This window comes from Pangasianodon hypophthalmus, chromosome 1, assembly GCF_027358585.1.
Source record: "Pangasianodon hypophthalmus isolate fPanHyp1 chromosome 1, fPanHyp1.pri, whole genome shotgun sequence".
Lineage (NCBI taxonomy): Eukaryota > Metazoa > Chordata > Actinopteri > Siluriformes > Pangasiidae > Pangasianodon > Pangasianodon hypophthalmus.
In genome coordinates, this window is record NC_069710.1 from 13897969 (window position 1) to 13914792 (window position 16824).

The 16824-nt window shown below is 39.4% G+C and overlaps 2 protein-coding genes across 7 annotated transcripts; one reads left to right on the top strand and one right to left on the bottom strand.

Moving 5' to 3' along the window:
• Positions 1-595: 595 nt before the first annotated feature.
• pus3 (pseudouridylate synthase 3) lies at positions 596-7095 on the bottom strand. Of its 6 annotated transcripts, none has more exons than XM_053239021.1 (8): positions 6983-7095; positions 6440-6490; positions 4502-4905; positions 2831-3105; positions 2577-2760; positions 2334-2443; positions 1533-1711; positions 596-1344 (listed from the first exon to the last, which is right to left on the bottom strand). In XM_053239021.1, exons 3-8 carry the CDS (start codon positions 4889-4891, stop codon positions 1064-1066), a joined length of 1419 nt encoding a protein of 472 aa, XP_053094996.1. In that variant the 5' UTR covers positions 4892-4905; positions 6440-6490; positions 6983-7095; the 3' UTR covers positions 596-1063. The 6 variants fall into 6 exon arrangements, with proteins under 6 accessions (XP_053094996.1, XP_026781976.3, XP_026781975.3 ...); XM_026926175.3 differs by lacking the exon at positions 6983-7095 and adding an exon at positions 6012-6077 and having other exon boundaries at positions 4502-4901; positions 6440-6603; XM_026926174.3 differs by lacking the exon at positions 6983-7095 and adding an exon at positions 6012-6077 and having other exon boundaries at positions 6440-6602.
• Positions 7036-16633, top strand: cdk5 (cyclin-dependent kinase 5). The gene is made up of 12 exons (XM_026926183.3): positions 7036-7204; positions 9143-9231; positions 9322-9389; positions 9595-9655; positions 10068-10124; positions 10262-10357; positions 10631-10705; positions 13115-13211; positions 13305-13374; positions 13876-13936; positions 14059-14139; positions 14390-16633. Exons 1-12 carry the CDS (start codon positions 7168-7170, stop codon positions 14474-14476), a joined length of 879 nt encoding a protein of 292 aa, XP_026781984.1. The 5' UTR covers positions 7036-7167; the 3' UTR covers positions 14477-16633.
• Positions 16634-16824: the final 191 nt, after the last annotated feature.

Below are 16824 nucleotides of genomic sequence, written 5' to 3' on the forward strand. Positions count from 1 at the left end.
CATAAACCCATAAACAGCACTAAATGTGTCGCAATCAGTTACTTGTCTTAAAGGAATACATGAACTATCTTGTGTGTGAATGTGTTTACGACTCAAAAATATTTGTATTTGTATATTTGTATATAATATTTGCTATTTGTAATTTTATTTTTCTAGCAGCATTTCCAAACCTGTCATAATATAATTTGAAAATTACATTAGAATTGTGTGACTTTGCAATGACTAAACTTAGAAGAAAATTGAAGGGGGAAAAAATGGAGGAGGAAACACTGCCATACAATGGATCTGCAGTTTCTTATTTTCTTGCCTCTGTTATTTTTTATATATATTTTTTTCCAGTCCAGAAAAGTGCTTCGCCTCCAACCCGAACACAGTTGCTCAGCTCTGCCCCCTTTTGCCTTTTCACTAAAAGTTTAAGGGGTAAACCATGGAGAAAGAAAGCCATGTTTTCAAGGCTTGTCCATTTTTTCATTGCAGAACACAATTTTCCTTGCAGGTAACAGAGGCCTCTAAAAAGCACATATCACTCCTTTAAGTTAAGCAAAGCTTTAAAAATGCCAAGTGATTAAAAATGACTCTTTTTTGACTTTATGAATAAAGTGTTCAGTTCATGACTTTTTAATCCAACTGAAAATATGCACAGCTGAAAATGATGTTATGAAGCAATTTACAAATAAAAACTTTAAAGTAAAATACAATTAAAAAAAATTCTTTTTTCAAAAATTGGCATCAAAATAAGTAATATGTCAAAATCACACACGTCCTGATCCTCCAGTGCACCTGTCTAACATTAGCTAATTAATGCATGAATGTTTTAATGTCACTGAAATAAGGTAGTAAATGGTTTCATGTTAGGCAGTACAGAAGGTTGATGAAGTGGAAAAAACCCACTAGTAGTGATACAATCAAGTGTGTGATTGGCTGATTGGATTGAACTTAAGCTCCGCCCCATCGACTTCTGCATTCTGAAGCCTTTGAATGAAGTGGTCGACGAACACAAGAGATCGTTCATCTTGTTTTTCATCAGGTGTGCATCTTAAAAACAGAAACTGATAAATGATTATTATGAGGGATGTAACGGAATGTCCTTTCGGCTCAGGAGGTTCTCTTCTTCTTCTTCTTGATTTGTAGAGCTCACTTGATGTGAATGTTTTGACCTCTTGCCCCTGAAGACGGTGCTGCCCTCCTCCCCGCTCTCTCCTTCCTCCCGCTCAAGTCGTCCTCTCTTCACAAAGTGCTGGATCCGCGATTCCAGACTCTCGCAGCGTGGCCGCTCCAGCAGGGGGCGATAGTTGCGCTGTCTGGATCCTTCCATGAGGCAGCACTGCATAATCTGTGCTTTATCTGTGGATCAAATATGAAACTTTTATTTAGTTCTGCTCACTAGCTCACATCATATATACCTTTATACACTGTTAAATTCTCAAATCTGATTGGTCAGAAGGTGTTGATTGTAAATGGAAAATAATTAACATGTTTTATTCGTTACACACAGTGGCTGATCACACACACACACACATACACACACATACCCGTGTCTGTGCTCTGCAGGCCGTGGATCATGCCGTGCAGCACCTGAGCTTTGACTGCAGTCTGAGTCCAGTGTTGGAGAAGAGAGCTGAGCACGTGGCTCTCCTCTTCACGTTCACTAATCCAACTCAGGCCATCGAAATGGCACTCGTACAACACCAGTGGGTAATCCACTGCCATACTGGGAATAAAAATCCACAACAGTCTAATAATTATGATAGATAATCAACATAACAGGGAAGCTTACGTTTTGCCGTGTTTCAGTACCGTGACAAGCAGTTTTTTTCATCTTCTTAACTTTTAACATTAACTGTAATTATAAACAGATAAAAAGTACAATGTCTTTTTTTTTTTAATGAGAAATGTTAACCATGGGCATATTCCTGTGATACAAGAATAACCAGGTTGAACTTGCCATTACATTGCTTGACAAAAGCCAAGAGAAATTCTCTGTCCAATCTAGTAGCATAAAATAAGCTTCTATTGCTAGTAATTTGTAGTTTCTTGGTCATTTTTCTTCTATTCCACTATAACTGATACATTTTTTGTAACACACCTTAATAAAATGTACTATTTTTATTATTATTAAAAGTAAAAGCCATTATTCCAAGTTTGTATTCCATCTTATTAACGAATACAAAACAAGCCACAATTACATGTACCCAAAAAAATGGACTATTATCTAAAGACAATAAATCAAGTGACAGTGTGACAGCACCAATACTTAAAAAAAAATAAATAAATAAAAAAATAAAAAAATAAAAAATAAAAAAAAATTTTGTGTCACCTGTTAATTGTGTTACCTGTACTGAGGCTTCCTGGGATTGTTCTCAACATCCAATAGCTGACTGATGATCTCTGGCGCTTCCAGCTTCTGGCCAATCAGAAGCAGCACAGCCATCATGCAACGAACCTGATTTAAAAAAAGTATATATATATATATATATAGTATGATATGTGACTGAACAACTGATCCAATCAGGGAGCTGGAAGAGAAAGACTAAAAATGCTGAAGTTGCTTGGACTTGAATAAAGCATGTGCTGACCTGGTGGTACAGGAAGGCGAGACCTTTGACCTCGAACACATAAAGGCGCTGAGGGTCGGAGGGTGAGGGGTGACAGGGTTCACAAGGCTGAACGTTAGCGGACGTGATAGTCCTCTGGAACTGCAGAACTCCATTACCCACGTCCATCTTACACAAGTTCCTGAAGTCATGAGTGCCTTCATATCTGCACAGATAACTGCATTAGAAAACACACAACACAAACACAGGCAAGATCTCATCATTTCCTTATGTACCGTTTGGCTGCTTCAGCCATGAGCTCTACGTCCAGGTTCCCACGGGGAAAGTAGTACCGGTACGTTCGGGACTGGCAGTCGAAGCGGGCGCTGAAGCCGCTGGGCACCGGAGACCAGCTGAGAGCCCGGATGTCTGGAGGAAGGACTCTGTTCAGCATCTTCACGTAAGGCAGTTCGGCTGTCGCAGCTCCACTGCCAGCTTTAGGTTCAACACCAGCAGGAACGGTCACACCCAAACCACTGAACTGACTCGAGCGCAGGTCAATGGATATGACCTAGAATACATAAAGGCCTTCATCAGTGTCAGCATTATTATTTTAAAAAGTGAAATATTGGTATGTGAGGCATTTGGGATTCCTTCAACTTCTGGAAGACTGTCATGTGACTGAAATCAAATATTCATTAAAAACCTATATATCGGTGAATCACAGTCAAACTAATACAATAAATGTGTTACAATAAAGACAGATTTTTTTGAGGACTGAAGCTGGACACACAGAGCGAGCACCTACAGCCCTTAATCTTCATTCATCCCTTATTTTCCTGCAGCCATTGTTGCACAGCTACAAAAGTAAACACATTATGGCTGATACATATGTTATTATTTTAACCACAGCTTATATACTGCACTGTCAGACATATTACCTCAGTTTATTATTTGTTAAACCCATATGTTGTTGACTTTCTGTTTGTCTGATAAAAAAATTAGTTGAAAAATAACTGCTGATCATAATTTATATGCATGGTTGATTTCAGTTAATTTACTCAAGCAAATGTATTTACTATTGATATATTATTGCCCTCTGCTGGATATTTTGAACCGCAGTAAAGACTGTACATATTATTGGTTTAAGAGTGGCTCTGAGAACAAGTGTTTGGGCGATCATTTGGAAACACCAATGCGTATGCCAAGTCGGTAAAATGCTGTTTGCAATTATAGTCTAATATAGGCCAAATATGGCAACTCGCGTAATCAAAAGCATAAAAAACTCACACTAACCAGCAGGCAGTAAGTCACATAACTAAGTGTGACAAACATACACCAACTCAAATAACCGAGGGCACAAACATACACCAACTCAAATAACCGAGGGCACAAACATACACCAACTCAAATAACCGAGGGCACAAACATACACCAACTCAAATAACCGAGGGCACAAACGTACACCAAACTGAATAACCGAGGGCATGACTACACACTAGCCTAACTCACGTGCAGCAGTATATGACAACAGCATTAAATATATAATTGTGCACTAACTCACTGTCCAGAATCTGACCAAGTACATAGGTATACACCAACTCGAATAACGAAGGGCATAAATACGCACCAACTCAAATAACTGAGAACACAAGCACATATCAACTCGAATAACCGACGAACACACATATACGCCAACTCAATTACACACCAACTCAAGCAGACAAGAATAAGAGCAAACGTCAGCTCACAGAACTCAAGGTACGAGTGACTCATGAGGGTATACTCCAACTCGAGTAAGCAAGTATATTACTACACACTCGGGTCATAATTACATCAATGCATGAACATGCACTAACCCATAATCAAGCGTCTGAGTTGGACCCAATTTGTTAATCGCATATGCTTCATGATCTACCCTAACTCACACACTCCCTTGGACTGAAATCTTGCACACATTGTCGTACCTGTGAGAAAGCGCTGACTCCTTTATCTGTGCGGCCGCAGCGGTGGTAATTGGAGCTCTGCCTGTCCTGGATCAGCTTTGTTTTCAGCAGAGCCTCAAACAGTCTCGCCTCCACTGTGTTGTCCGTGTTCTCCTGCACAGCAAATCCCTGGTACTGCCAGCCCAGGTACGCTAGGCGCAGCGCCACGTGGCGCCGTGGGTGTGCGGCAAAGTCGAACGCCCTTTTCCCTTTCTTACTGTTCCCTCCGTTCTCCTGGGCCTTCGAGGCTGGCGTCGTCCCCTTGCCGCTCTGTGCTCCATCACTCTTTTCCCTCAGCTGGGCCTTCAGTCGCTCCACTTCCTCCTCCAACGCCTTCACACGGGCCTGCAAGGCTTCCTCCGATGCGCTCATGGGGCTGACACTGTCTGTCAAGAAAAACAGCTAAGAATATTTCAACTAATCAATAAGAAAAGGATGGAGCAGGCAATGCAGGCAAGAAATTCTTCCTATTTCTGGGGTCTCAAGGATGGAGAGGTGCTTTGAGTGACCATAGGTAGTGCGCACAATGAGAGCACGCACACAAAAACACATTGCGTCTTCACAGCTTCAGGGTTCCTGGTTTGATCCCGAGCTCGGGTTACTGTCTGTGTGGAGTTTCACATGATGTCCATGCATGGGTTTCTTCCAGCTTCTCCTGGTTTCTTCCCACCTCACAAAAACATGCCGACAGGTGCATTACCTATGCTAATTTGCCTCTAGGTGTGGATGAATGTATGTGTGCGTGAAGAAGAAGAAGTTGTTTTATTTGTATAGCGCCTTTCCACAAGCTCAAGGACGCTTAACAGATTTACATCAATACAATACAATTAATAAAATACAATACATCAGCACAGAACAATTAAACATACGATTCACTGAAAATACATTTCAAATAAATATGTTTTAAGGTGAGATTTGAAAGCAGGTAGAGAGGAAATATTACGACGTGAGAGGGGTAGTGAATTCCAGAGCTTGGGAGAGACAACACAAAAAGATCGGCCACCAATAGTAGACATTCGGAATCTAGGAACTGACAATAAGCCAAGTTCAGATGATCTAGGAGACCGAGTGGGCAAGTATGGGTGAAGTAGGTCTGAGAGATACAGTGGTGCAAGACCATTTAGAGCCTTAAATGTTAGTAAAAGCATCTTAAACTGAATGCGTGATTCAACAGGTAACCAGTGAAGATCGTGCAGAATGGGGGTTATGTCGGCAATACGTCTGGTTGAGGTTAGCACCCTGGCAGCTGCATTTTCTACATACTGTAATCTTTTGAGATATTTCTTTGGTAAGCCAATTAACAAGGCACTGCAGTAGTCCAAACTACTATATCACTTGGTTATATCACCAAGTGGCTGTATATAGATGAAAAAGGGTAACGAACCAAGAACTGAGCCCTGCGGAACACCTTGTGTTTGTGTGTGTGTGTGTGTGTGTGTGTGTGCATGGAGCCCTGTGATGGACTTGCATCACATTCAGGGTGTATTCCCACCTCGCTCCCAGTATTCCTGGAATAGGCTCCGGGTTCACTGCGGTCCTGACTAGGATAAAACACTTCCTGAAGATGAATGAATGAATGAATGAATAAAAATCCAATCCTTTCAGATTTCTGAAGAAGTACACTTAACAAGTGCGGAGTGCAGGCTTGCTGTGCATGGCTTGGGGATTAGGACAGAACCCCATTTTCTCCATTATAAATTTAAGACCCTCGTGTGTCGTGGGTGCTTTTTAAACAGATTTTAATGGAAAAGAAAGCGTGTTGGTTTTGGCAAGAAAAAAAAACTGATAAATGAAGCTCAATAAAGTAACATTACTGCTTTGGGCTTAATTTAAGAAATATATAGTCATGAAACTACAAACAAAACAGCACGCTCATCACAATTATCTTCACTTTCACTCATAATATTTTAATTTTCTTACCTTAAAAAGCACTAAAGGTGAGATTTCTGTAACACTTTACCAGTGAAACACCTGTAAATAAGGCAAAAAGTGTAAAAAGCACGTTATTTGTAATCCACGAGTAACACACATGCTTATGTATACCAAATAACAGCCTGTTACAAAGATAGTGCACTAGGTAGGGTATCTAAGAGCTATCATACTCTGTTCATGTAAATAGGGAGCAAGGTGACATTTGGGATTGGTCCATGAGGAAAACGCGGAAGTAAAATCTCAACAGTTACAGCTACGCGTGTCAAAATAACAGTAGCCTTAACAGAGGCTTTATTCTAGACAGACTTTAACAGCCATAAAAAATTCCACAAAACACAGCTGAAAATTAAACATATACGGCTTTATAATCTATCTATCTAATCTATAAATTTGATAGTCTAAGACCTGTTTAGGATTTAATATTTGGATCTGTTGTAACACTGTTTAATCACAACATTAACCTCGGTGTGTTTTATTCGTTACTTATCGTGAAGAGAGACTTTTATTTTGACAAAAAAAAAATGTTCTCACCGCCGCCATCTTGGAGCAGCTGTCTTCTTCATACGCCCCTTTTCTTGTTGACGGCATCAACTGGGAGCCGCGCGAACAAATTAACGTTGGCCGCTGAACAAGCGATATTGTGGGATATTTAAATATAAAAACAAAATCGGCTAAGCGGTTAGCTATTCGTAGCTAGTTTGCAGCTGGCTAAAAACATGCAGAAGTATGAAAAATTAGAGAAGATCGGAGAGGGTGAGTGAGAAACGTCAGGCTTCCTGTGCGCCGGTTGGGAGAGACGCTCGCGCCGTTGCTAGCTAACAGTTAGCGTAAATTAGGCTAACAGAGCAAATTAGCTTTACTGGTTAAGATATATCTTAGACACGTACTGTTATAGAAAGTAATGTATTTACAGCTATACAGGTAGCTGTAATGCGTTATAAACTATAAAAGAAATATTGTTATAAATTAAAGGATTGCTTAACTGTGTTTATTAAGCGATTAATGCGGAGTTCAAATGCAACATGTCATGGTGTGTTTTCGACTCTTTTCAATACCGTGTACTTGTTTAACATGTATATACCGATCAGCCATAACATTATGACCACCTGCCTAATATTGTGTTGGTCCCCCTTTTGCTGCCAAAACAGTCCTGACCCGCCGAGGCTGAAGGTGTGCTGTGGTATCTGGCACAAAGACGTTAACAGCAGATCCTTTAAGTCCTGTAAGTTGTGAGGTGGGGCCTCCATGGATCGGATTTGATGGCCAGCACATCCCACAGATGTTTGATTGGATTGAGATCTGGGGAATTTGGAGGCCAAGTCAACACCTTGAACTCTTTGCCATGTTCCTTGAACCATTCCTGAACAATTTTTACAGTGTGGCAGAGCACATTATCCTGCTGAAAGAGGTCACTTCCATTAGGGAATAGTGTTGCCATGAAGGGGTGTACCTGGTCTGCAACAATGTTAAGGTAAGTGGTATGTGTCAAAATAGCATCCACATGAATGCCAGGACCCAAAGTTTCCCAGCAGAACATTGCCCAGAGCATCACACTGCCTCCACCAGCTTGCGTTCTTCCCATAGTGCATGCTGGTGCCATCTCTTCCCCAGGTAAACGATGCACACGCACTCGGCCTTCCACATGATGTAAAAGAAAATGTGATTTATCGGACCAGGCCACCTTCTTCCATTGCTCCGTGGTCCAGTTCTGATGCTCACCTGCCCATTGTAGGCACTTTTTGCAGTGGACAGAGATCAGCATGGGCACTCTGACAGGTCTGTGGCTACACAGCCCCATACACAGCAAGCTGCGATGCACTGTGTGTACTGACACCTTTCTATCATAGCCAGCTTTAACTTTTCAGCAATTTGTGCTACAGTAGCTCTTCTGTGGGATCAGACCAGACGGACTAGCCTTCACTCCCCACGCGCATCAGTGAGCCTTGGGCGCCCGTGACCCTGTCACTAGTTCACCGGTTGTCCTTCCTTGGACCACTTTTGGTAGGTACTAACCACTGCATACTAGGAACACCCCACAAGGCCCGCCATTTTAAAGATGCTCTGACCCAGTCATCCAGCCATCACAATTTGGCCATTGTCAAAGTCTCTCTAATCCTTACGCTTGCCCATTTTTCCTGCTTCCAACACATTAACCTCGAGAACCGACTGGTCACTTGCTGCCTAATATATCTCAACCCTTGACAGGTGCTATTGTAATGAGATAATCAATATTATTCACTTCACCTGTCAGTGGTCATAACGTTAGGGCTGATCGGTGTAAAATGGCACACTGTTCTCTGCAAACATCAAAGTACATGAATTAAATTGGCACCTGTGGGAAAAAACGTCTCTATTTTCTAAACATCTATACTTTATATATGATGCTCGTTGTACGGATGTTATGTAGGAAATAAATCACTGTGACATGCTGATACAGGAAAGTAATCAAAGTAATCAACGAGTGGTGTGATGAACCAGTGTTACTGTTAAAACCTGAAAGTTGATTATTGTACTGTATTGGTTACTGTAACACCACGTTCTGAAGTGTTTTTTTTTAAATCCGTTTATAGTTACAAATGCAGTGTTCAATTTCGTCGAATTATTCACCACCTCAGTTCTGACCTAATCATAATGGGGAATTGTCTATAATGCGAGATGTGAGAGTTAATATTGTAATTGCCTCACCTACAGGTACATATGGCACAGTGTTTAAGGCTAAAAACAGAGAGACTCACGAGATCGTGGCTCTGAAGCGGGTCAGACTGGATGATGATGACGAGGTAAGGAATGAGAACGCGTCTCTGGCGTACTTGGAAGTGATGCTTTAACACATCTGGGTTTCTTTTTGTGTTTGTGTACTCCTCGTTTAGGGCGTTCCCAGCTCAGCTTTGAGAGAAATCTGCCTCCTGAAAGAGCTGAAGCATAAAAACATCGTGAGGTAGGTTTCAGCCAGGGGACGCCGTGACGCCTGTTTATCGGCACTCACATTTACATTTATGTTCACGTTTTATTTCCTCAAATCAGGTCCTTCAGCCAAATTAATGCGGAAATAAAGAAAAACCCCAGCTGCCGTGTGTGTGGGTTGTTTAAGTTGCTACATCTGCCATGACTTGTTTGTTTATTTATCATTATTTGATTTTTAGGTTACACGACGTGCTACACAGCGATAAGAAGCTGACGTTAGTGTTTGAATATTGCGACCAGGTAAGATTCTCCGAGCTTTCTGATTATTAATAGCACACTGTTGGCATTTGGGGACGTGCTGTTATAGGAAAATAATGGTGGTGTGATGTAGCAGTGTTTTGTTCCTCTTACACCACAGCAACTTGCCAACAACTTGCATATTTTTAATAATTAAAAAAATGACATCATACTTTTTAATCTGTTTATAGTTACAGTCATTGTTTTGAAGATGCTGGCATTGGAGACCCCCATTCCAGAAATGTTAAAATAAACATATCCGTTTTTGTGTATGTGGTAGAAACGATAATGTATTAATGTATTAGTACCAACGCATTAATATACCACCCTACTGTCAGAGCTTCTGACCAATCAGAATCCAGAACTCAGCAGACCCTTTCTGTGTCACAGTGACGTGTTTTTCTCCATCCTACAGGATCTAAAGAAATATTTTGACAGCTGCAATGGCGACCTGGATCCCGAGATTGTCAAGGTTCGAGCTCTCTAATATCATACTCAATTTTGAAGTCTAGAATTTGGAAAACAAATTCTAGGCAAACAACAGCGGTGTGCTGCGTGTCACTACACGTGTATATGGATTGTGTTACTGAGTCGTTTGTTGTGCTGCAGTCATTCATGTACCAGCTGCTGAAAGGACTCGCCTTCTGCCACAGCCGCAACGTTCTTCACCGAGACCTCAAGCCACAAAATCTGCTCATCAACAGGGTAGATGATTTTCTCACATTGGTTAAACTGCTGAACTGGGTCATGACCAAGTTACTGCTGTACTTCTTGTTTTAAAAAAAAAAAAAAAAAAAGAAAGAAAGAAAGAAACTTCATTCCAGTTTAGACATGAAAGTTCATATACTGAACAGTACCATATCAATTTTGGGCAGGATGAAGAGAGGGGAAAAAAAGACAGATGACGGGGGGATAACGCTGGTCATTATTTATTAATTTTTTTGTGTTACGTTTTTATTTTATTTTTTTTCTCCCCAGAACGGCGAACTGAAGTTGGCCGACTTTGGTTTGGCCCGAGCATTTGGGATTCCTGTACGATGTTACTCTGCTGAGGTAAGATCATTAAAACATATGATTTTTTTTGGTCCAACAGCTTATTCACAGGGACTTGCTGTTTATAGCTACTGCAGAAAAGTGAGAACAGAAACTCACATTAAAATGCAACTATAAATGAAAATTTGGATTCGGGACAAAGTTTATATCCTGGATCTGAATTTTATACTCTTCACTTGTAGCAGCAATTCGCACAAATAATAATCTCTCACCCTTCTTTTCACTAGAAAGTGGGACCAGACAGGGCTGTCCCTTATCCCCCTTGTTATTTGCATTGGTAATTGAGCCCCTAGCCATTGCAATACAGAATGATGTTAATATTAAGGGTATACGGAGGGAAAATTCTGAACATAAAGTTTCTCTTTATGCGGACGACACCCTTCTGTATATATTTGAACCATTAAAGAGTCTGCCACAAATATTGACTTTACTGGATGCTTTCAGGAAAATATCAGGCTACAAAACAAATATGCAGAAAAGTGAGATTATGCCTATCAACTCTGCTGTTAAACAGATTCTTTAGCTCTTTACCATTTAATTTAACTAAAGATAAATTTAAATGCCTAGGTATATGGATCACTAATAAGTACAAATATTTGTACAAAGCAAATTTCCCCCCACTGATGGATTCCATTAAAAAAGACTTTGAACCTTGGAGCCCATTACCGTTATCATTAGGAGGCAGAATAAATACTATAAAAATGAATATTCTATCCAGATTCCTATATCTTTTCCAATGCAAACCTATATTTTTGACAAAATCTTTTTTCTCACTATTAGACAAATTAATATCATCATTCATATGGAACAGGAAAAATGTGCGCATCCGCAAAAGTATTTTAGCCCTGCTCTGCTTAGAACTCCCGCCACCGGAACCAATATTTAAATTTTCTTCAAATCCAGTGGTTAAACACTCATTCAAAATATGGGCACAATTTAGAAGAAGTTTTGCTTCAGTCTCTGCTCCCATAGCAAGAAATTACATGTTTACCCCTTCTATTATGGATGAAACCTTTAATCTGTGAAAGGTCTTAGGACACTAAAAGATATGTTTATTGACGGACACTTTGCATCATTCAGTCAAGTGAAAATGAAGTTCCAAATTCCTGAATCCCACTTTTTTAGATATCTTCAGCTTCGTAGCTTTGTGTCTTCCTCATTGAGCCACTGTCCTTCGTTGTCTCCCTGTTCCCTTCTTGAGTCTATTATGGACCCGAGTCCATATTCCAAAGGAGCCATTGGTAAAATTTATTCTGTAATCAATTCTCATAACCTGGAACCCCTAGCTCAATTAAAAAGAAAATGGGAGGTGGAATTAGATATAGAACTCTCAGAAGACATGTGGCAGTCTGTCTGAAATAATATTTATTCATCTTCAATTTGTCTAAAACATAGAGTAATCCAATTTAAAATTGTTCACAGACTGCATTGGTCCAAAGTGAAGTTAGCCAAACTCAAACCAAATTTAGACCCTATCTGTGATAGGTGTGAAATTGAGCCAGCTACGCTATCTCACATGTTTTGGCTTTGTCCAAAAATTAAAAGATTTCTGGCAGTTGGTATTTAAATTAAATTTAAATAATTTTTAATCAAAGTAAGAAAAATCTGATAGCTTTTACTATGACTTTGTTTATTGCTTTGACTCTTCTGGTAATGTTCTTCTATCGCGGATGAGAGAGGACGTTAGCGCCTTGCATGGCTGCTTTAAGGACCTCTTCTCTCCTTATAGGGGGAAGATGTGACCCGTCATTCCATTCATCTCATTGTAGAAATACAATGACAATAAATGCTATCTGTCTATCTATCTATCTATGCTTTTAGCCCAGAGGTTAATACTGCTCGAATGGAAAGAAAAATTCCCTCCAACCTTCAGGCAATGGCTTAGGGACTTACTACATTACATTGCCTCAGAAAAAATACGGCACACTATAAGAGGCTGTACCAACATGTTTTATATTACTTGGCAACCTGTTTTAGATCAGATAAAGAAGATGGACCCCTCAGTTAACTCAGAGGAGTAGAAATTTTTTTTTCTTTTCTTCATATTAGAAAGCTTAAATGTATAACTGTGCAACAGGGGAAATTGTTGTGGGTAGGGATGTTATAGTTAGACATCTTTTTCATTTTTTTAAATATTATATGTCTCATGTTTGACAAAATATTCAATAAAAATACTTTGGAACAAAATGCAACTATAAATGGATAAAAAGTATAGCGTTTTTTTTTTTTTTTTTCATAAATAAAAATTGTAAATGTAACAGTAAATTGCTGTGGTATGAAATGAATAAGGTACGTAATATGATTGCAGTATGCTAGCGTGTTAGTATGGTACTTCTGCGGCTATGTTTCTGCACTAGTGAGGTTTTACGTTGGATTTAAAAGCGTAAAATCCACGTTGACGTGTTTCAGGTGGTGACGTTGTGGTACAGGCCACCAGACGTGCTGTTTGGTGCCAAGCTGTACTCCACCTCCATCGACATGTGGTCAGCTGGATGCATATTTGCAGGTAGGAAATAAATCTCAACAGTCATCATAGATCATTTACCTTGTACAAAAAAATAACTTTAGAATGTGACATTTTTATTGTATTTGCATTTAGAACTGGCCAATGCCGGCCGACCGCTGTTCCCCGGAAACGACGTAGACGACCAGCTGAAACGGATCTTTAGATATCCTGAAATTGTGTTTCAGTTTACATTAAAACTGTGGTGTGTATATAGTTACATTAGCAAATGTGTTTGTATGAGGTAAGGAAGTGTATAGTCGTATTACTAGTATGTTAAAATAGTAGTGTTTTGTAGCAATCTCAATAGTAGTAATCTCAAAATGGTGTTACGTTGGTCATATTTCTAACAAACACTACCATTATGTTACACTCTATGTAGTAAGGATGTATAGTGAATAGGAAGTTATTTGGGATTCAGCCTTATTCTAGTGTGAGATTTTGCTAAATTTCGGTAACAAAAACGTTACTGTGAGTAAATAAATACAAATTAATCATAAACGTTAACATTTATTTTTAACGCTTAAACAATTAAATTCTCTTGCCTCTTTGTGATTGTTGAGATTGACATGCGTGGGTTTAACATGATTATTATTTTTTTCAGTAGTGGTGGTGGTGGTGGTAATGGGTCTTCAGTTGTTTTATACTTTCTTTAACACTTTATCACGTTATTGGGCACACCAACAGAGGAACAGTGGCAGACCATGACCAAACTCCCTGATTATAAGGTAATATGTAATCTAGGACTCACTACATTTATTCCTAACATCTCACACTGCTTTGTGCTATGAATTTGTGACTCTGTTTCATTGAATATTTGCCTCTATTTTCCCCCCTCTCACATTTCCAGCCATATCCGATGTATCCTGCAACTACGTCGCTCGTGAACGTCGTCCCTAAACTCAGTAGCACGGGACGGGATTTACTACAGGTAGGTGATTAGAGAGGAATAAAACGCGTGCTTACTTTTAGGGGAATTTCATTTTATCGTAATGTCAAAGTCACATGTTATTGTATCATAAAATATAACAGCCTATCGTGTCCCAGTATGCAAATATGTCATGATTATACTATAGTAATTATAGAATCTCGTTTTCTTCATGAGAGCAAAAATTGTGTTGATGATTCTGTTGATTGTCCCCCTAAGTGCATTCCTTTAATGAATCTGCCTTTCTTTACAGAACCTTCTGAAATGCAATCCAATGCAGCGGATATCGGCTGAGGAAGCACTACAACACCCGTACTTCGCCGATTTCTGTCCACCCTAGTGGCCATATCTGTTGGGCCTCATTTCTCAAAATGGACCAACATGGTCGTACCTCACACACCCCATCAAAATTTTCCCATGTCACCCCCGTCCCCCTGACATTTCTCGTTTAGACATGACAGTACCAATCATGCAGCCGTGTAAATTCCACTCCGCTGATCATGGCTACAGACCTTATGGCAGCAATCTATTTTGTAAAGCTCAGTTGAGCCAAGTAAATTTGACGCCTATTAAACGGTTATTATTATTATTACTATTTAATTCTTATTTGCACTTACTAAACAGACAGTAAGGGTGTGGAGAGTGTTATTTGATCCTGCTCAGTGTTTAGTAGCTTTTAAGTTCTACCGACTGTATTTGAAGGAACTTTGGATCTACAGAGTCAGTTTTACATGTTTGTTTTAATCTACCGTTCACATCATCATTATTTTTGTAATAGTTTCCTCGCTGTTGCACAACTGCAGAGGTGCCAACAGCTGCTATTTAGTTGTAGCAGTTATGGTTTTTGAAACTATGCTTTTTTTAAGAATGAAATTCACCTGCCGCAAAAGCAAATTCACTGAAGGGGAAAGTCCATGGGATGTGAAGGACGTGAAGGACGTGCACTTTAGATAGGTGAACTTTGACCTGTGAATCTGAAAAGCTTGGCTTTGTTAGCTAGCAAACAGGCGGAGTAAAAAAAATACATAAATAAAATCGGTAAAAAAAAAAAAAATTAAGTAGCATCACATTTTTTCTTTCCTCAGTTTTCTTACTGTTGCTTGGGGCATATCTGGCAAAACAATGGCTAATGGTATTTGTGTTGTGTTTTGTTTTTTCACTCTCTCTGGCTGCTAGAATTTTCTTGTTAGCCATGTTGGCACCTCTGTGTAAGAACTCCTTTCTCATTTAGAGAATGTAGCTGTAAGTCTGCGTACACATTTCATGTGACTGGGTTAAATTTTACAGAACAATAAGTTCCAGTTTCACGTACTTAATTGTTTTGTTCCTATTTATAAGGCTACATTTTTTGTTGTTGTTTTGTTTGTTTTTTTTCCCCACCCAGTCAAGGAAATGATCTGTATATAATCTGGGTATAGGCCTCCATTACCATGCACAGGTTACAGGGACATGATACGGAGTGTATCAGACGAAGCAGTGTTGAGAAACAGTCCAGTGGGTTTAATATAACAGCCAGTAAGTACTTAGTGTTGAAAACACCAACACTGCTGCACCTGATACACTTGTACCATCACACACACACACACACACACACACACACACACACACACACACACACACACACACACACACACACATGGCCATGTCAGTGTGACTACTGTACTGTGACTGAGATAACATCTGCTCAGTGGTGCTCTGGAGGCTGATGAGTTGTTTAGAGTAACAGACTTTATAACATTTATAAGGTGAATTTTGTGGAATGGTAACTGTGTGTGTCTATGTGTGTGTGTGTGTGTGTGTGTGTGGCAGTTTGGGAAAACCCATCAGATACCTCTGTGGATTAATTCTGACAAATAATCAGATTTTGGTCAAAACTAAGTTTTTCTGTCCATAACATAACTATGTTTTATCAAAATTATGTGGATTTATTTATTTTTTTTTGGTAATAAGCCATTGTAAAAACCTAGCCAGGTCTGTCTAAAGATGTTTCCTGACACAGTGAACGTCATGATGTATATACACAACAATGTCAAGTTGTTGTATAGCTAGGTGCCATAGTGAAATGGACACAAGTCCGTTCAGTTCAGTTTGTATTCAGATACTGTCGGGTTTTCCCAGGCTGCCCCAGCATTAGGCCTGAACACAAAGGTACAGAGAATATGAAAGGTCCCCAAAAGAAATATAATCATAAATACTGAATTCATACTACACTGATCTCCATTTTTATCCTTTTCGGCTTGTAAAGTGAACTAGAATGCACATATTTATTTGTATATGAATGTTTTAGTAGACTTTTTAGGATACAGCAAAAGAGGGTTACTATGGAGTGAACATTTCCTGGTTTATTTCAGATGTTTTGCATTTTTCAAAATTATGAATGTAACTTAAGACCCAGTTGTTGATTATATTGTTCCACCAATTATCTACTTATATAATCAAAAAAAAAACAAAAAACTGTCATCTGCAGTACTTTATTTAAAACGTCACTTGCGTCCAATCCTGCAACACACTTGGAAAAGTGACATTAGCAATATATCGTTCCACTCCTAGTAATGAAACTGACCAAAACTTCTTAAATTTGCCAGGAAATTAACACACCCCAGATGTTTTTAACCCTGTAGCACAATATCACACAATAAGCTTGGATTATTTTGGTTGTTATCCATTTAGCACTCTGCTGTACTTGTG

Bases quoted from the DNA above. Each gene is read 5' to 3' on its own strand.
- pus3 (XM_053239021.1), bottom strand. From the start codon at position 4,891: ATGAGCGCATCGGAGGAAGCCTTGCAGGCCCGTGTGAAGGCGTTGGAG. The intron at 3,106-4,501 runs GTACGACAATGT...TATGTATTCTAG, and splicing joins GAGTCAGCGCTTTCTCACAG to GTCATATCCATTGACCTGCG. The intron at 2,444-2,576 runs GTCAGCACATGC...TTTTTAAATCAG, and splicing joins TCGCCTTCCTGTACCACCAG to GTTCGTTGCATGATGGCTGT.
- cdk5 (XM_026926183.3), top strand. From the start codon at position 7,168: ATGCAGAAGTATGAAAAATTAGAGAAGATCGGAGAGG. The intron at 13,212-13,304 runs GTAGGAAATAAA...ATTTGCATTTAG, and splicing joins AGCTGGATGCATATTTGCAG to AACTGGCCAATGCCGGCCGA. The intron at 13,937-14,058 runs GTAATATGTAAT...TCACATTTCCAG, and splicing joins CCAAACTCCCTGATTATAAG to CCATATCCGATGTATCCTGC.